The sequence below is a fragment of the Pezoporus occidentalis genome, unplaced genomic scaffold (assembly GCF_034315485.1).
Source record: "Pezoporus occidentalis ecotype Australia unplaced genomic scaffold, CSIRO_AGI_Poc_V1 ctg73, whole genome shotgun sequence".
NCBI lineage: Eukaryota > Metazoa > Chordata > Aves > Psittaciformes > Psittacidae > Pezoporus > Pezoporus occidentalis.
The window spans coordinates 1258784-1278885 of NW_026916082.1; the positions used below are offsets into that span (position 1 = coordinate 1258784).

At 45.6% G+C, this 20102-nt stretch overlaps 1 protein-coding gene across 3 annotated transcripts in view; it reads left to right on the forward strand.

The window, feature by feature from the left end:
- The window catches only part of CNNM2 (cyclin and CBS domain divalent metal cation transport mediator 2), a 117050-nt gene extending 104086 nt beyond the window's left edge, over window positions 1-12964 (forward strand). Inside the window, exons 5-8 of one of the 3 annotated variants that reach the window (XM_062601858.1) lie at window positions 3174-3267; window positions 5687-5752; window positions 9542-9726; window positions 11875-12964. In XM_062601858.1, coding sequence (XP_062457842.1) covers window positions 3174-3267; window positions 5687-5752; window positions 9542-9726; window positions 11875-12084 — 555 coding nt within the window. In that variant the 3' untranslated portion in view covers window positions 12085-12964. The remainder of the gene's footprint in view (window positions 1-3173; window positions 3268-5686; window positions 5753-9541; window positions 9727-11874) is intronic. The other 2 variants (XM_062601859.1, XM_062601860.1) reach the window with 2 other exon arrangements.
- Window positions 12965-20102: the final 7138 nt, after the last annotated feature.

Below are 20102 nucleotides of genomic sequence, written 5' to 3' on the forward strand. Positions count from 1 at the left end.
ATGGCTCCTGGGAAGTGCTCCTGCCTCCTTTATGACCTTGCTAACCTTTAACTTCTCACTCAGCTGCTTTCATCTTCAGTTAAACCAGTTGTGATGGGTAGACAGCACTTCCCACTTAGTCATCTGTTGAAAATTACTTTAGGTAACTCTAGGGAAGGCAATGCAAGGGAATCCCTTCATCCAGCTGGCATTGCTTGGAAAATAAGGATGGAAATACATGCCATATTATAGGAGTTTGGCCAGGATGCTTTTTGGCATGAGGAGTTTGACAGCTTTGTCAGGAAATGACATTTTTCTGTACAGTTTTGAAGACTGTACCTTTTGGTGCTTTGAGAAGCTCAGGGTTTGGTGAGGGCACTGCACCCTCTACTGAACTGGTGCCACTTCCTGCCACAGCCCCTGTGGTTCCTGGGCACTCTACCGTCCCATTACTTGCCCTACCCTGACACGGCAGCATTTGAGGGGGTTTTAGATTGAAGTTGGATGTGGTGTGGAAGGACTGTTTTCTGCTTGTTCTGTACAGGGTTGCATCCAGTGCTGTTATCTCTCGGGTTTTATTTCTTCACAGGAACACTTGATCAGTTAGGTAAAGCTTTACACAAAGGCAGCTTCCATCTGGCACTGTCTGAGCAGGAGCAAGAAACAGTCCTTTAAGAGTGATTTTGCTAGAAAGGTGCTTATGTTTCTATCCTGCATAACTGAAATTGCTTTTGGTTATAAAAACACAAGCATCATAGCTTGTTGTAACACAGGCCTTGAAATCTTCCTTAATGTGGCCTTAAAAAAAAGAAAAGGAGGGGGGTTTAAACATTATCAGTGATAAGTAATTAAGAAAGCACTGGAATATGGAATTTTGGATTCAATGTAGTTCTCGTCTAAAAAAGGTTCATTTTTTTTTTGTCAAGGGATTGGGGAGCCTCTGGTAGCTCTTTAGCTGCTCTTTCTTATGAGCTGAATTGTTGCCATCTGAAATATTCCAGAGGCAAGATAATGCTCCTGAATGAGGTAATGCTGCAAAGATGCAAAAGGAGGACATGGGCAATACAGAAGAACAATGAGTTCTTTCTGAGCTTTTCCTGGAATCAATAAATATTTAGCCAACACAATGTGCAAGCTCTATAACGCATTTGGAAAACTGAGTCTTGCATACTATAAAAATGGTAACAAGGTTGGTTCTGCAGGGATCAAGAGGGAATAAATCCTCTGGTTTTGTTACTTAAGTGGACTTAACTCTCTTTTGTCAAGAGACCAAGAATACCTTCAAAGTAAATACATGCCAGAACACAATTAAAGGTATATTCTCTGTGTTAAATGTATCAGTTTAATCTCTGTAAAGTTACTATTTTAGCTGGAATGTTACCTGTTTGTAACAGCTTTTATCTAATGGGAAGTTCTTCTGTAACAGTTTGGGATTTGGGTTTGGCATGGTGTTTTTTCAAAATTCCTGTTGGAACATTAAACAGTGGAAAACCAGAAACTGCATGTGCATGCATTTAAACAGGGCGGAACACATCTCATAGCATGCATGGGGACCTCTTAGCGGCTTTGCAGCCTCTGTGCCTATACCAAGCATGGCTGGTCTTCATATGGACCCCGCTGGGAAGCTTGGAGGTGCTGAGTGTGCTGGTAGAGCACACTGGTCTTGGAACTGAAACTGAACTTGCTGTGATAGTTTTTCTTTAGCTACTAACTCCAGACTGACTGTATGTGAAGATCAAAGCCTGGCAGTGTATGTGTTTTAGAGACCTAGTCTTGGCTGGTGAATAACTACCAGGTTAGTAGTTATTTACCTACAGTTTACCAGAGCTCTCAACCTACTTAAAATAAGTAGGTTGAGAGCTCTGTTTATAACCAGTCTCTGCCTGGGGGATGAAATCTCACCTTTTGGAAGGCTTATAATGAACAAATAAGCTACTTATTTGTGTTGTGAAGTGAAATTGGTTTTAAAAGGGATTATATGAAGTTCTTGCTTGTGATAGCAGGAAAGTGGATTTGTGAGCACCCTTTTCCTGCTAGGTAAATTTTGTGTTTTTTCTCATGTGGGACAGTTAAACAAACTGACTTGATATCAGGGCTGATGCAGGTTGAGTTCATTTTCACATTTTCCTGTACTGTAAAGCTAAAAGCATAATTATTTATATTAAATGGTGTTAAATGAAATAAACAGACAGAAATAAAATCTACCTTTTGGATTCATTTTGACACGATTGTGTCCAGTTGATGTTCAGTCTACTTAGTCCACATGGGACAGGCAGTCTCTGCCCTTTCCAGCCTAGCAGAGGGAAAGCGCTGCAGGTAATTATGTTGTTTGACTAAAACCCTAACTTTGTGTAGTTCAGCCTGAAAACTGCATGAGATTTTTTTCTGTCTGCAGTGGTGTGTTGTAACTCTCAGTGCAGTACCAATAAGGATGGCCAATTATTTTTAGCTACTTGTATACCAAAGTAATTGGGATTTTTACAGCTGTGCTTGATGTGGTCATTCTGTTCTGGAGCCCTTTGCAGGACTTGATGTTCAACATTTGGTTAAGCCCACATAAGAACTGGGTGCACTTGCATGGTGGTGTAGTTTTGTACACCTTGGGAAGCACTGAAGGTCCTTCTAGGTAAGACTCTGCAGAAGAGCAGGATCTTAAGTGAAGGGTGCCGGAATATGTAAAACTGATAGAAACCAAGAAACCCAGAGTAGCCCCAAGATTCCTCCTTCAGGAATAAGGGCTTTGGTTTTGTGGGAATCTCCTCCTTGTGTGTTGTCTTCCATCTCCCTTTCCTATGCTTGTGTTAGTGGGGCTTTTTCTGTGAACATGTGAACATCTTGGTTTCTCCAGACCCTAGATGTCTGGGCTACTTACAAGCTTGTTGTGATACTGAGGGAATGCTTTTTCACTCTGCATTGAGGGAAAGCAGCCTGGCAACACTTGGAACAGGGCAATAGCACCACCCTGAAGTGATCCCACTCCTCTGCAGGGACTTCTGCTGGCCACAGAACACCAAAGACCAGGATAGCTCAGGACACAAGGGTCTGTCACTGTTCAGGCACCCTTATACGCTGCAGGGACCATGACACTGTTTAGGAATGTCAGGCAAAACTAGCTTTCAGGGCTCAAGTTTGGTCTTGTGCCTTGAGACCTACAGTCCCTTTTAATTGCAGCTCTCTCTCCTTTTCCTTAACAGGGGAAAGTGGAAGTGGAGGCTGGGAAAGAGGGGATGAAGTTTGAAGCTGGTGCTTTTTCCTACTATGGGGTGATGGCCCTCACAGCATCGCCAGGTATGTCCTCTTACCTTCTGCTTCTGGAATGCTCTCCTTGCACAAGCCTTCTAGTCTTGTGAGTGCAGCAGGAGGAGTCTGCTCAGGATACCCACCTGTGTCCCTGGGCTGATGTTACCTGTACTTCCTTGCCTGCCTTGCACAGCATCCCTGGGGAGGGTCCTGGCCGGTGGCGACGCTGGCGCTGACTCCGAAACAGAGTGGTTTGCCAGCCCCTGGAGGATGCCAGTGTTGGCCTTAGCGAGTGATGTGGTACTGGAGGACACCTTTGTAGTTTTGCTCACTGTAGGGTACCAGGGAATTAGCGGGAGCAAATAACCAGTGGCAGAGGGACATCTAGTGGTGCAAGTACAAACGCCCGGTTAGGCTGGCAATGGTTTGCTTTACAGTCTTATTTTTAAAGCCATCTTGAGGAAAAGGGGGGCAGCAGTGCAAGAAAAGCGATTGTTCTGTCAGCTTGTGTGGAAATGTATCCGAGAAACCGGCAAGGGGGATAAGCTCGTGCCTGAGGATGAAGTGTGAGCTGGTTCCCACGGAGATGTGAGACAATTCCCAGCAAACAACTGGTAGCTGCACAAGCCACCACTTCACAGGCACAGGTTGCGGGATTGTCTTATAATCCACCAAAAATAGGCTACGGTGATGTATTTCAGCATTTGGTGATGTATTTTGGTGCCAGCCGTGTCACTTCTAAGATCTCAACCTCAACTGGGAATCCCTACAGCCCTGTTGGGGAGAGCTGGGGCACTGGTCCTGGCATTGGCCATCTGCTGACACAAAGCTGCTTGCCTAGCTTCAGGAAGAGAGGTTTTTCATGCTGAAATCTGGTCCTCCTGTCACAGCAGGGTATATGTTCCACTTGAGAGGCTGCTTGTATTAGCTGTATACTCATGAGCACTCCCTTTGCGTATGTGTACATATGTGTATGTACATTAGCAAATGGCACTGGAATGAAAATGATTTTTTAGATTATGAGTCTAGCCTTATTAAACATCAATTCTCTTGAACGCGTGAGTTCACTTTTACAGGCAAGACTAATTCTTCCTTCATTATGGCACTTTAATTTGATCAGTCGAGCTCATACCTTTTGAGGCTTGCAAATGAGAAAGCGTGCAGAGCACTGAGTGGCAGCAGAACAGTGGTCTCAAGGATTCATGACACCTGGGTACAACTGCACTGTACCCCCAGCTTTACGGCTCGGCTTTTGCAATAGCACATGGGCCAAGCACAGAGCTGGGTTAGACGCGGTCACTTCTCCACCAGACCTGTGCTTGGAAATCACTTGTGGCATCTGTTCTGCTAGCATTGTTCAGTTTGAATGTTTTCATGTGTGGGTTGTTGGGGTTTTTTTATGTGTTGCTTACCATCCCCACAGCCATGTCAGTTGCCCCAAGTCCTGTGAGGTCAAATGATCTCCTGTGTGTACCCTGAAATTTGTCTTGGGTTTTGTCATGTCAAACTTGAGGATATGCAGTATTTTGAAGTATTCTTGGCCAACATTGGATTTGTTTGCCTTCAACTGCTTGACTTTTACTAGTACTAGGCCTCTTATTTTACTGGCTTTTCCTCCAGGTGTTAGAGAATTTGTTTTACAATGTCTTGTAGCATCCTGAAATTCCTGTTGCTCAGTGTAGACAGGAAAGCTCAGTGGAACTATAAGTAATTTCTGAACAAGAGAAACTGCTCTTCTGTGTGTCCTGATTAGAGTTGATGTGCCTGCTTTCCCCACCTGAAATGTGAAGTCAGTAAAAGGAAAGTAAAGCCTTAAATAGCCCCCAAAACAAGCACTTTCAACCCCATAAACAAAACAACACACATAAACCAAAAAATAACAAACACCCAAAACCCGTCAAAAGAAGCTTTTTTCTTTAACTGTAGCTGGGGAGGGATTTGCAGTAATGATGAGCACTATGATTCCCATCCTGTAAAAGAATTGCTTAGAGAATCACAGCCTCGCTTGACATTTTACTGAAAACTTGAGGAACTGCGAAGTGTCTTTTGGTTTTGTTTCTGGTTTTGTCTGACTCCTGTAAGGAGCACCATCCATGAAAGCTTCCTGGCTTGTTTTAACTCTTTGCCTTTCAGGCTGGAGTGGGCACCACTGCTTCTTTTGAATTGTTTCAAAACTGAGTGTACCTTGATGGACTCTTCTATGCTTGGATAATCATTCAAATTAGCAACTGAAAATTGTTCACTTCACTGTAATTCCTTAGGCTTGTTTTTTGATTTATTCCTAAAATTGTTTAATTGTTTTTCTTTTTGTTGGTTTTGCTTTTGTTTTAACCCTTTACTTTCTCACAGTTGATTTGCCCTTTTGGTTTTAGTTCCTCAGTGTGTGAACTGGCTCCTTCCCCTGTCGAGTGTGGATAGCTGCCGCCTTTCTGGTCGTGATCTCATCCTTTTTCTCTCCCTCTTCTAGTTCCCTTGTCCCTGTCTCGTACCTTTGTTGTCAGCAGAACAGAGTTGTTAGCAGCAGGTTCTCCAGGTAAATCCGCATGCTTCTATTTTCACCATTCTTGTGACTGCCCTGATGCCATAAAAAGTCAGCTGCAGTCTGTATTTTCTGACCCCTTTGCCTGTTAGGGAGAAGTCCAGCACAGAGTTATGCCTCACAGGTAGGTATCCTGGACTTTCATTTGTGGTAACTGGTAGCAATGTAACAGAGCCATCAAAATGGGAAGAACTAAAACCACGTTGAAGAAAATGTATTTGATAATGTGTGGTTTGTCTTGTTTCTTATATGTGCACTGGTGGAAAATTAGAAGGGAAGATTTTTTTTGAAGAAGGTTTTCTCCCCCAAGCTGAGGCTTAAAGGTTTCTGAAGAAAATGCGTTTGGCAGAGGAGAATGTCTGCTGCTAAACTGCCATAAAAGGAAAACTTCTTTAATGAAAAAATCCGTATATCCTCATACGGATAAATTCTATGGTTTGTGTAGTCTGGCCATTTCAATTCCTCAAAAGCTTTGAGAGCTCTGTCAGTGAGGTTAATGCCATGGCCCGGCACAGTGATGGACGGATTTGCAATGGAATGTGCAAGAAGGTTGTGGGACCTCCTGTGGGGTTTTCTGGTTCCCATTTTACTAAAGACCTTTCCTTGCTGAATAACCAAGTTGGCTGACACAGAAATCCCTTTGGAGAGCAGAGACCAAGGAGGGAACAAAACTGGGCCAAAAAGAGCTCTGAGCGGTGACTGAGCGTTTGGAAATTGGGAAGGGTCACTGCATGCACAGAATAGTTGAGAGAAATGGAAACCTATCAAGAAAGCCTGTTGGAAAAGCACAATCCTAAAATAGTTTGGGCCACAGTGAACATATTTCTTCCTTTTGAAGTTTTCTTTTTCAGATGAAATGTTTTTCTCTAGACCTAAAAGCAAACAAGATAATGATACGCATATTTAAGTGAAACATCTCTTAAACATTAATGCATATCATGCGTTTCATAAACTTTCACCATCTGCTTCTTGTATGTTCCTCCTCTCCTTTTTTCCCTTTTGAAAATGTATTTCACTGTCAGTCCTTAAATTAATCTCATGCACATTCCAAACAAAGTACAGGTTGTTGCCCTGCAGGGTTTTTTTTCCTGCCCTGTTAAAGTTTCCTGCTGCTAAACATCAAAGAAGGGGGAGAAGTTTAATCTTTCTTTAATTAAAGTACCTGATGGTCTTCTTTTAAGCTCAGAGGCTTTGATTATCTTTTTTAGCTTGGTTCTTTTGTTTTGCCAGATCTTCCTTTTTTTTCCCCTTTTCCTTGCTACAATAAGTATACACTTTGCACATGCAAGTTGTTTTCAATATAAATGTCAAGCATATTTTCACAGCTCTTTTTCCAACTAAAAAAAACTCGATGAAAAATCAATAATGAAATACAATGGGAAGAGTCTCCTTTGAAAGGAACTGATATGGTAAGCCTGGTCACTATGGCAACATGGTATCAGTTTTGAAGAAACTTTCTACTGGGTTCTTCTAAAAAGGATCCTGTTGTTTAACTCCAAATTCATAACGCAGTTGTACTGATGGTTTGTTGTGTCTTTTGTGGTCTTTATCCCCTGTGTAGGAAGGTGAGGTATGGGAAAATCTGAGTAGAAAAGACCTCTTTAGATCAGGACTGACCGGCTAGGAGGCTGGCAGGGTGCTGTTCTGGAAACATGGACCTTCCTGGTATTCCTCTATCATCTGCCCTTCCTGTATCTTCCCTTCATCATTAACTTCCCTTCTCCCTTCCTGACTTTACATGGTCCAGAAGTGATGTCCTTTCCCTCAGATTTTTAGTAATCATACTTTTTTGTTCTGTCCTTTTGTTTCACCTGTCCCATTTTTTTTGTTTTTGTTTTAATAAATGCTTTGTCACGTTGCTCTCTGTCCTCCTTTGTTTTTTCTTAGTAATGTACTATAAGAACCAGGTGAAAAGAAAGAGCAGATATAGTCGCACTAGTATAAAGCTATGCCAGATGGAAATCTTTATGCTGATCAGCAATGATGCTGTTCTTGTCATACAGAGATGAATTTTGTGTATGCAAGTAGGAAAGACAGGACAAATGCACTCAGCCTTCACAGTTCCTTGCTGTCCAGTGGGAATTGCAGCATCAAGCTCTGTGTGAAGATAGAGTTTTGGCTTCTGGCAGCAGTTATTGCAACCTGCTGTGGCTTTCAAGATGGCAAGTTTGTGTGGAGAAAAATCTTGCAGGGGAGTGCTTCCCCCTAAGCCTGTACTTGGTGTTGCCATAGGGACCTGCACTAATTCCATAGTGCAGAAATGGCAGAAAAATTGCCAAATTGTCAGAACCTGTATTTTTCTGTTCCCTTTCCTAAAATTAAAGATGTCAGAGGACTTGCAAGTGAGAAATAAAAAACAGGGCAATTTTGCTGTGCATCTAGAAACATCTAAAGTGTTTGGTTTAGGAAAGGCTGGATGCAGGGATGTAGAACAGGCTCTGCCATTTGTGCAAGGAAAGATTTTATTTATAGTGATTAAGTGGCAGAGGTAGGGTTGAATTTTAGGGAGGGTTTTGGGTTTTTTTTGTTGTTTTGGTTTGTTTTTTTTTTTAGAAATAAGTTTATATATCTTGAAGTCTTCAAAAAAAAAAAAAGAATTTGTAAAGCTTGCAAGGATACCATTGCCAATTTGTTTGAAGAGGCTTTGTATGTTAAGATTATATGAAAATGATCTTTCAGCTGAGAATGGGGGTCATGTGAAGGTTGAGTAGCATCATTTACATCACGTTTGGGCTGGATGAATGAAATTTGACTGAACTATGATCCAAAAAATCACCAGTCCAAAAGGCAGGTCTTAGATCAGCATATACTGTGTGTGCACCCAGGGAGAAGCCCATTGGCAGGAGGACTTGGGGTCTCTCTTAGGATGTATTTCTGCCCTCCTTTCTTCTGGGTCACTGTGTGAGTGAAAGTTAGAGATGCAGAATGTCTGTGGCTTCCTGAAAGCATGTTTACTTGAGCTGAACTGTGCCCAGTCACACTCGCAGGGGACGGCTGCGAGGGTTTCAAGTAAAACCTTACAGTGGTTAAAGGCCAGTAATAGAAAACGTTGTCTCCAGTTTACTCCTTTCCTGGACACAGATTTTTCTCTGTAGCCCAGACTAGTTTCCCTGTTTTGCTGGCTGGCATGTACCGCATGGAGCTTGTTCTCCTTCACAGAGTTTTTGCCCCTTTAAGCACTGGGAGATACTTGAGGAAACATTGAATTAGCCATGTAGACTGCTCTCTGGTCCACTGAGGACTCTATCAATTATGATCTGAAAATGTCTGCTCTAATTCAGGGAACAAGGCATATGTTGGTACCAGATGGAATAAAAGGGAGGAAGAGTTAGCTGGAGCTGACTGTGGATGAAAGGTTTGGTATGGAGTTATGATTTTAAATTAGTAAGAAAAAAATAAAGGAATCTGTTAAGCATGGTCTTACTATCAAGAACTTCTGTAAGGGAGCCTTGGGAAGTGACCTTTCTTTGGTGGTTACCACTCATCAGCTGAAGCACTGTCATCAGCTGAAGCACTGTCGCCAGCTGTGCACAGGGCACGTTGCAGCATAAACCCAACTAGGTTTGTTTAAGGCATATTCACTGGTGTCAGCTATCAGTTCTGGCCTCAAACTGTACCTTTTCAGAGTAACTGGGTTGTTTAACTGCATGTCTAGTTATCAGTGGATTAATTACTTGCAGTTCTTTTGTGCTACATCATGTTGTATTATGTCCCTTTGAAACTGGTGGCTTTAAATATTTCTTACTTGATTTAAGAAATCTCTCACTCTTGCCTGTTTCTCAGCCGAAAATAAATCTCCACCTCGGCCCTGCGGCTTGAATCACTCAGACTCTTTAAACCGAAGTGATCGCATCGATGCAGTGACACCAACATTAGGGAGCAGCAACAACCAGCTGAATGCATCTTTCCTCCAAGTGTATGTTCCGGACTACTCAGTGAAAGCAATCTCAGACATTCAGTTTGTCAAGGTAGGAAAAAAGCTAGAAAGGCCCTGCTGGAAAGCCGGGCTTGGCTGGTAGGATGGAGAGCCTGGGGAAGGGAGGTCTCTTTTGATCGCCTTGTGAGTAAACAGGATTATGAAAGTAGCCGTCTGAAAATCACTTTAAGTTACTTTCTCCCAGTATCTGCTGTCCATTGATTCGTCTTCACCCTTCTTCTCCTTTAGGCTCATAAGTAGATTGGTCACATAAATTTCTGGATTTCAGGTCCCTTGAGGAAAGACAATAGAAAATAACCTCTCTTTGCTTTTAGTCATGAACGACATATCTTTGTGGAGCCTCTGGAGCCATCAGAAATGGAGATCCTTCATTACCAGTGTCCTTTTCTAAGGGATGAGACATTTTCTGTTGGCTGCAGCCTTTTTTTGCTTCTGATTTTGGTTTCAGTTTTGGGTTCTTGATCTTACTTTCCAACTTGTCATCCTTCTGCTTGGAGAAGTCTTGGATATTTCTCTTTATCTTAACTTCACATGTTAGGCTCATGTCTCATCCTACCAGTGAGTTGCTGCATGAATACATCTCTGTCTCCCAGCATGGTGCATCCCACGCTGAAATGTGTTTGAGTCCTGTGGGATAGGAAGTCTAGCTGAGCTGAGGAACAGCTAATGCTGGCAGCAATTCCAGGCCAGCTGAGAGTCCAGGGAAGCTGATGTCCCATGGCCAGAAGTTGACCTTGGTGCTTTTCTTAAATGCATGTTCACAGTTTCTTTATACGCAGCTCAAATGATTTGTGAACTCAACTTCTGTCAAAGTCAATATTAGGAATGTAGAGTAGAGTAGAAATACTAGAATGTTAAATCAATTATTCTTGTAGCCAAATTTTAACAGTAGGGTACAGTCTCGCACTGAGAACTCAACAGATTCAGTTGTACTGGTTGATGGTTCAAGCCTTCAAGGCTTAGATCAGTAAGTATTTATCACTGGGTGAGTGTTTCTCACTGCAGCTCTCAATGGCTAATCTGCTGTACAGAGCAGCTACTCATTTTATGCTGGTTTATGGGGAGTCCTTCCAACTCTCACTGTTTTCATACTGAGGCTAATGAATGCTAAACTGTTTCATGCCTCTGCACTCACCCACAGTCCTCTTTTTGCATCACTCTGCTTTACACACAGGACAGAGTACTCAACATTAGTGTTTTCACTGTGCCACATGGGCATTTATTCAGTTAATACCTTGTAAACCAGAGTTGAGACCTGCTCGTGCATGTTTTGGATTTTGCTTTTGGAGTTTTGACCTGGTCAATCTGACTCTCTCCATTTCCAGTCTCTCTTTTGCATTGCTACTGAAACATATGGTTTTCTAAAAGCCTTGTTTCACCTTTTCCACCTTCCTTCCTGCTGAGATGATCCACTGCTGTTGTAGCACACAGGGCTGCCAGTGCACGTGCATCCTGCTGCCTGTCCTGGCTGAGAAGGTTGACCTGGAGGAGTTTATGGGGCAGGTTGCTTGTGGCTGCAGGAGGAATTCTGTCCTCTACCACCATATGCAGATATATGGGGCTGTAGGCTTCCTTGCCTATGGGGCATCGTGGGCAGTAACACTCTGTGCTCTAGGCCAGCTGTAATCGTGACTGTTCTGCTGAGTGCAACCAGCTCTTGCAGAGACTAATTTGGAGTCATATCCATGGAGATCCCAGTCTTTCCTAGAATTGAATGTCCTTCTGTGTCAGAATAAGGCTGTAGCTCCTGCTGTGTTTGCTGGCCTAGACAAGAGCAGTGATGCTTGTACTCTCTGGCTGGGACTTAGAGCCACACCAGGAGCTCACTGGAGCTGGGAGAAAGACTTCACTGAACTCTGGTTCTGGCCCTAAAAATATGCATGATTAGAAGGAAATGGAGAGCTGATTTCAAAATCTCTGCATAGGAATAAATCCCTGCCTTTGAACAGCATGGTGGTTGCACAGCTCTGTGCTTCTGCCTTGTCTGAAAGTGTCACCATGCTGTGGTGCTGAGTTGGGATGCTCTATGCTTGCAAAGCGCAGGGATGTTTTATAGAAACAGGTAAACAGGGGGTTTGAAGTGTGATCATCTGGAAAGGGAGGGCACTTTATTTTCTCAGTGGGTCCCACAGGAGACACAAAAGTGTGACTGGTTTTATTCCTTCTCTTCTTGGAGCAGATCTCAAGACAGCAGTACCAAAACGCCCTGATGGCATCCCGGATGGACAAAACACCTCAGTCCTCGGACAGTGAAAACACTAAAATCGAACTGACTCTTACGGAGCTGCATGATGGTTTGCCAGATGAGACAGCAAACCTGCTGAATGAACAGAACTGTGTGACTCACAACAAGCCCAACCACAGTATGCACAGTGAAGGAGCCATCTAGGAGCTGACTCCCTACAACCCACCCATCCCATCTCCTCAGCAGGACCAGCCCTTGCTCCTTCCTGCCTCCTCCCCGAGTGTGAACACCGTTAGTATGTGCTTGCAACACTGTGCTGCATCCAGTGTTCTGAGACCAAAGACTTTTGTGTCCATTCTGGGAGCAGAAGAGGAAGAAACAGAAAGAAAGGAGCAAAGAGCAAGAGAGAATAAAGCCCCAACTGTATTTTGGGAATGGTGAGCCACCCTTGAGAACGATGAAAATACTTCTTGCAAAATAGAATTGTGTTTATTTTTTATCTGTATTTTTGATCCTTGTTGGGTTTTTCCTCCTCAAACACATATGGAGAAGTTTCAAAGCTCCTCCAGTTATTTTTTCAAGAGAGATCTTGTTTTTAAAAAGTATTTTACAGAGTTTTAAATTGTTTCTGTCCCTCCTGAACCTCAAATGGGCTCTGTTGTGGCTTTGTGAATTGGCTCCAATGTCCTTAGGCCTCTTTTCACCCCTTTCTGGTCCTTTCTGTGGCCCTGTTGAAGTTAGCAACTGGTACTTGTATGCTATTTGTGTCTTAAGAATGAGTGAGCTTTGGGGAACCTCTGGTTTCAACCACCTGGAGGGCCAAGGGATGAGTACTATTACATTCTTCCAGTTACGTTTCAAGGAAGGAGTGGCTACTTTGGTATTTAATGATGTCTCAAATTTCAGAAGGTTTCCTTGTAAAACAGGCAGAAGCGATGTTACACTTACAGTTTTGTAACCTCTATTATGTTATGTTGAAGGTGATGCTGAGGGAAAGGAGTCAATTAGCAAAACTACAATCTCATGGAATGAAAGCCAGGCATAATTTTCCATAATGAAGTAACTGGGCGATTTTTTTAATTGATGTTCCTGACAGTTGCATGGTGAAGTAATGTGTGCACCCCAAAATGAGAAGGTTTTAAGCACTCATGTGCTGTAGCAGTCTGCACCTTGGCCAGATGTGCAGATGTGCAGTCTTTGCTAAAGAACACAGGCCATCGATCCCCACCCCTCTTCAATCTCAAGTATTAACACAAAAGATGCTGCTACAGTTACGCCCAAAGTACATCCTCCAGGTGACAGTAAACTTCTACCAGTGCAAGGATGGGCTCTGCTGAGGAGTCGGGACCATCCTTTTCTCTCCAAGAACTGACAAAACTTTCTGGACGCGAGTGTATTGCACTTCAGGGATTCGGAGAGGTTCGTTTCCAGGCTGTTCCCAGCCACGTTCCTTCCTTTGAGTGGATTTTAGTATATGTCCTTCTCTCTTGCCCATTTTAACAGCCAGTTTAGGGATTCCTGTGGTAGCAGAGCAGAGAGCCTCCCATCCAGCTGCCACTAGCGCAGGGCACCCTGCGTTGGGCAGCAGAAACCGATTCCTCCACCCCAAAAACCTGAATGCAGAATGGTTGCAAGCAGGAGGCACCCTGTGGCAGTTGTGCATCACACATTCCCCACTCCCACAGATGGAGTCTAAGTCCTCAAATGAAGAAAAGTCATCTCTGATTCTCTCCCTTTCATGCTCTCAAACAAAATGTGAACTTTACCCTTGGTATCTGGAGAGATTAAATAAATCAAGCATTGCAGTTTCTCTATTTGGAGAGCCTTCCATGGCCCCTGGCTATGTAGCATTTCCCTTCTTTTCTTTATATCCAGATAATCTCATCTGTCCCTCAAAGAAGCCCCCAGCCCCAAATGCAACTGCCAGAGCGCTCTGTGCCTGCCCCGTCTCTCCTGCTTGCAGGCTGGGGAAGTTTCCATGGTCTGTCTTTGTGAACAGTGGCTGGAAAGGTACAATATTGTGCTGCAGGATCTCCTTGCGGGAAAGGGGACTGTGTGGGTCAGAGCCAATTCGGTCTGTGTGTGTGTCTTCTCTCTTGTTTGGCTTCAGAAAGCAGCCCTAATTTTTGCTGTCCTCCCCAGTGGGAAAGGTGCACATACTCGTTAGAGCCACCCATGAGGATGAAGTCCCCACAAAGAAGCATAGAAATTGCACCGGATCTAGTGCGTGCACCCAGTGAGGAGGAAACAAGGCCCTCAAACCTTACTGTCACATTTAGCTTATTAACATTTTTTGAGTCCCATCTAAAAGCATTTCCTTAGTCTCCATCCTCGCTTTGATACCCCCCAGCCCACCATCGCTGAGAGCACACAGCTCAGCATTGGCAAGGGCTGACCTGAGCCCCCTGCTTGTTCCCAGTATTGCACCTTTCCTGCAAAGCAAGCTGGTGGGATGTTCCAGCGTTTGTCCTTGGCGAGGGACCCACCTCACCAGGTGTTACCTAGCGTTGCTGAATGTAAAAGTTTGTCGGAAGCGTTTGACACGGTGGTGAGCTTGAGATGCAGTATCCGTTTTGTCAAACCTGCCGAGGGAGGGAAAGCTCAAGTCAAGGCAGCTCTCTGTGTGGCATGAGGTTGCTCGTTGCATCTGACTTCTGCTCCTTAGGGCAGGTTATGGATTTGTGTCAGTGTCTGTGTTCCTTTTTAAGAAAAAGAAAAAACAAACAAACAAAAGCAAACAAAGAAAGCGCCAATTTTTTTCCAACCAAAGCCATGTGATCCCAAAGCAAATACCTCCTGCTTCTGCCCATGCTGCACTGCTCAGAATTTGCAAGCAATTTTTTGCATGACTGTTTTTCATCGTTTGTACAGATCCAATAATGGAAAGTGAAATAATTTCCTTAAAAATAGTTGATTATAGGTGTGTTTCATATGGAAAATATGTACCTGACCCAGAGGGGTTGGGAGCTGCTACTATTAATTAGCTTGAAGAACAAAGCATGGTCCTCTCCCTGGAGGGGAAAGAATCCAGTCTCCCTGTTCTCAGGGTATTTACAGTTTTACTGTTTAACAAATGCAAGGGGTTCCCAGCCCTCGTGGTGGGAATCATCACACGCAGAGGAGCCCAGCTCAGGATCACTTCTGAGCCTCCGGGTGGCGTTTGCTGGTGCCAGGAATTGGCTTTCCCAGCTGTAATGGAGATGCTGTGGCATCTGAGTCTGTGCCCTTGCAGTGGGTGTCCTGCCAGAGCAGGTTCTGCTTTCTCTGCCTTGCTGGCTGCCCACCTGCATGCAGGTGGGCTCAGATGCCATGCTGCAGTGCCATAAGGACGTGTGGCAGGGCTGCCTGACATTGCCACGGCACAGGGCACCAGCTGGTGGCTTTGGGAATTGTTGGACTTGTCCTCAGACCTCGGCCAGGCTTTGACCCATAGAAAGGATACTGCATCTTCCTATGTCAACTGCTACTGCCGCCTTTGTTCCCCTCCTCTGTCTGCCTCTGGGCGCAGGCAGAGGCAGACAGAGGCCTGCTGGCTGGGGAGGCTGGGAGGGCATCTAGCCATGGTTTCTACTGTCAATACAATTTTGCACAAGAGTTCTTTGAAGTGAGGTTTTCAACACTAATATCTTAAATGCACAACTGTGAATTATAACTTTTTCACTCCTGTTGGTTGAAATTCCTTTAAATGAAATGAACCTGAATCTGTTGTAACTATGATTATTATTTTTTTTAATTCTGTCTATTGCCAAATCTTTGTAAAGAGTGAAGGAATGTTCTTGCTTTCCAGTGAGAATCTTTCTCCAAATGAGACTGACTCTGGTGACGTGGAGATCATACGAAGCACACTAGCTCTGAGTGGAGAGGGGCTCTGGGTGGGCTTAGCAAACCAACCTTGGCCTCCCTGTAGAGCCCAGGCTCAGACCCTCCAGAGTTTACAAAGTGCTTGTTGTTCTGTTCTGAGCTTACCCACTCCCTGAGATCCCTGTGCAGGTGAAGGCTGCTGCCCCGGAAGAACTCTGGATGGGTGAGAGACAAGGGGTGCTGGCAGGGAGTAGGGGCCCCAAGGCCAGTGTGGCAGGATGAGGTGCTTCCCCCATCCAGTAGCACCAGCAGAGCAAGCCCCATGGGACAGGTCTTTCCACTGCTCTCCAATTGTGCTCCAAGCCTGTAGTCATGTTAGTTCCCTCTCATGCTCCTTTTGCCCCCACACACACTCCTGCTCTGGACTGAGCAGTGGTGGGATGATGCCGAGATCTGTGTGGGGCAGTTGGAGCTGGCTGCTCAAGGCTTGTAGTTCTTTGGCCCTGCTAGAACAGGGGTCAGCCACTCATTCACATTGTGCTCACTGGTCTGTTCCTCCTCTCTTCTCCTGGACCTGCTCCTCTTATCCTCACTGCAGTTTGGTTTGGTTTGGTTTTTTTGTTCTTTTCTTTAAGTGCCTTTTTGTGCGGTGGAGCTGGCAAGAGCAGGAGTTTCAGGATATGGCCCTTTGCACTCACCTCAGACCTGGAGAAAACTCAGGAGGAGCAGGGCAAGTTGCTCATGATGGCCCATAGACATCACCCATCACTGCTTCTCAGCCTTCAGCACCCAGCTCAGATGAGGATGAGATTTTGGCACTGGTGGTGTCAGGCTCTGGCTCAAATCAGCTCAAAGAATACCAAAGAGGTAGTTTTGTGTGAGGGGCTGCTTGGGCAGCAGTGGTGCTTCCTGTGATCTCTGCAGAGCTCAGCCAAAGGGGTGTGGATGGCAAAGAGCAGCGCTGTCTCCTCACAAGCATCCCATGTAAGTATCCTACATGATGGAGAATACAGCCACGTTCTCCAGGACCCTTTGAACATGCATCCTCCTTGTGCTGAAATACACTATCTATAGAAATCATTCCCACGTGAAAGATGTACCATATTTTATATGATGTCTAATACACACGCCTGTGGTTTTAAAACTAGTATCTGTGTACCAGTTGTCAAGTTATCCAGTGTCTGGACTCCCAGCAGAAAACTGGGGCTGGGTGGGATGGGAAAGGATGCTTCAAAGAGGACCTGTTGTTGTGCAGCTAACTCACTCAAGGCTCCATCCCAAAGGTGTCTGACCAGCACTCAGGGGTCATACTGTGTTCATACTGTGTACTGCCATGTGTGAAGCTGGCACAAAGCAGAAAACCAGCGTGTGCTGAAAGGCTGGATGTGATGCAGCCCTGGGCTCCTTGCCTGCCCCGCTGCCTGGCTCTGCACTGGGGCTTGAAGTAGATGCAGAGGATGGTCCTTGGCTGCTGAGGGTTGGTTTGGCCCAATAGTGAAATTACAAGCTTAACTAATGGGACTGAAAGCTGGACATGTTTTCATGGCACAGAGGAGAGAGCAGCCTTCATCTAATTTGACCAGCAGAGAGAATAGGCTCTGTGCTGCAAGCTGGTCTGGGAAGACACCCTTATCCCTGCTGTATTGCTGTACTTGGTCCCTCAGTTGCAGGTCTCTTGTCGGTGTGTTGTGTGTTGATCTCTGTGGTGATACCTCACTCCCATACATTGGTATCCATGGCTTCCCACAGAGCCTCCCGGTCAATCCTGCTCAGTGTCTTGCTTTGTCCTGCAGTCTGCCTTCAAGCTGGGTTGTGTTCCACCGCGGTTAGTTTCGTGGTCATGTCCTTGAGGCCATCTCCAGGCAAGGGGAGGCCTTTGCTGCAGGTCCAAGTGGTACGGTTGAGCTTTTTGGTTTGGTTGTGCATATTTGCTGCTCCATTAGAAGCTGGGTGCTGAACCTGGGGAGGCCAGAGCATTCCTTGGGAGGAAGCCTGGAATGCCGGGTTATCCCAGCGCTCTTCCCTGAGCTGCAGGGATGGGGAAGCGGGTGCTGGAAAGCTGCCTCCAACCCATAGCACGGTACAGGTGGTGCATGGAGGTGGTTCACAGATCGGTAGCGTTGAATTCGAAGTGACGTCTTGTTGTTCTCATTACCCTGAGGACAGGCTCCTGAGCAGCTCTGTACCTCAGAAGTACGGTACTCAAAGCTGTGAGTCTTCTGTCTCCAGCTGAAAAGCATCTTTCTGCTCTCTCCTGAGGTTTCTCCTTCAGGCCCTGTTTTCCTCTGAGCAGGGCTGATCGCTGGGGTCCTGCACAGGACACTGCCTGGGCTGCCCACACCCCTCCAGCACAGATTCCTGGCTAATGGAGTGCTTGATGTTTAGTTCTCCCCCCATCAGGAGAGGTTTGGCCGTTCTGGACAGAAGCTGCTGCCTGTCATGCATCCAGGCTTGAGGTTTGTCAGCTGTTGTGAGCCAAACCAGTGCCTGCAGGTGGCTCTGATGCTCCAGGCATGGATCTGACGTCTCTATTATCTTCTCCTTCTGGAAGCAGTGCAGCAGGTCAGTAGCAGGTTTTGCTGGGGAGGAAGAGATGATCTGAGCATTTGGTGCTTGGCAAAGCAGCATAGTATCCCATTTCAGCTGTTCGGTAAACGCAGAGCTTTATAAAAGGAGGTGTTCTTTTAATCCTCTGGGCATCACTGTTGTACCAAATCCGTCAAAATTAAAGTTAGAAACTTGTAGGTGTAAGATAAGTAGCCTGGATCATAGACCTTTAGTTGGAAGTGCCAATAGTGAACGCATGCCTTCTGGATTCACCCAAAGAGCTGTGCAGAGGGTGGAGGGGTCTCTCGGTGAGCTCCTCTGTTCGCAGAAGTGACAAGAGTGGCCGAGCCTAGATCAGCTCTAGTGTCTCCCTGCCTCAAAGTCTCAGGTCCCAGCAGGCTGGGCTGGGCTGGTTTGGCCGGTGGGTTTTTACCCAGGGTACGTGCTCTGTGCTTCTGCATCGTGGTGGCTTGGATTGGGCAGTGTGGCTGCTGCTGTGGCACCGGCCATGGCCGTTCCTCTGCTCTTCTCGCTGTGGTTCAGTTGCAAGTGTTCAGGAAGGTGAGAGAAGGAGGTGCAGCAGTCAGGAACAGGCGGTGCTGTGGCCATCCTGTCTTCATTCCTCACACTAAGGGTGGAAGATGCTGCACAAGGGACTCGGAGAGTGCAATCGGTCCCATTCAGTCTGTGCTCTCCTGAGCTCAAGGGTGGTTTATGAGCAGTTCAGGGCCAGGCCCTGCTGAGGGAGTCAGAGCCCTTGGCACGTGCTTGGTGCAGCTGCAGAGCCAGCCTCAACACCTGGATCACAGGGCAGGCACCTGGATGCCAAACACTGAATCAGAGAGCCCAAGTACTTGAGAAGTGTTCCCAAAAGCCATGAGCAGCTGGAGACCTCGCACCAAACCGTGGTCCTGCAGCTGGGTCCTTCCTGGTGGCTGCCGTGGTCCCCGCGCTCTCCCTCCATACCAGTGGCTCTTCCCTGTGTCCTGTTCACCATCGTATGTGGTCTTTGCGAGTTGTATCATATTGTACATGACTTGGGGTTGCCAGAGTTGTAGTGTTCTGACTACAGTGTTTCCATGTGTGTACATAAACCTGAATAAGCACAACTGAACTCCTGAATGAAGTGTATACGTTTCATATACTGATTGTCATACGATGAATTTTATAATTATTCCAATTTTGTTGTAGATTTCCAATCTTTCCTATTTATTTTGTACCAGATTTATTTGTATATTTTGTGATTTTGTTTAAAAGCATTTTGTTTATTTCTATTCTTTTTAGATAAATGATTTTTTTTTTCTGTTGAACATTCCAGTTTATGCATTTTTCCCTCCTCCATGCTCCTCCCCTCCTCATTTCCAAGGGATGGATTTTGGCACGTGGGTGGCGGGGCTGATGTTGATGATCCCTGACCCAGATCTCTGCTATTGGCACATCATTGCTCTTTAATCTCTACTTCAGCTGCCAAGAGCCACGGAGAGGCTGGATACTGTTCCCCTTAGAGCCAGGTCTTGCTCTTTGCTTTGGTGGGTCTGGGCCTAAAAGTCCTCAAGCTGGGGAGGGCTGTGCCGGTGGTTTTGCTGACCAGGAGCTGGGAAGCTGGTGGCAATGCAAGCAGCTTGACTTTATGAAGTCCCCTCAAGGGTGAGGGTCTTTTTCTTCCACTAATAAAACCCCCTTATTTACAACCTGCTCTCCACAGATCATGTTTGTCCGTCCGGAAGCATAGATGCCGTCTGTCTGTCCCTCTGTAGCGTGTTCCTGCCAGGCCGTGTGTGACGAGGGTCTCCAGCGAGGGACACGGCTGGTGGTGAAGTTGCTGATGGAGAGAGTCTGTGCCCCTGCATCAGTGCCGCTGTCTTCTCCCCACT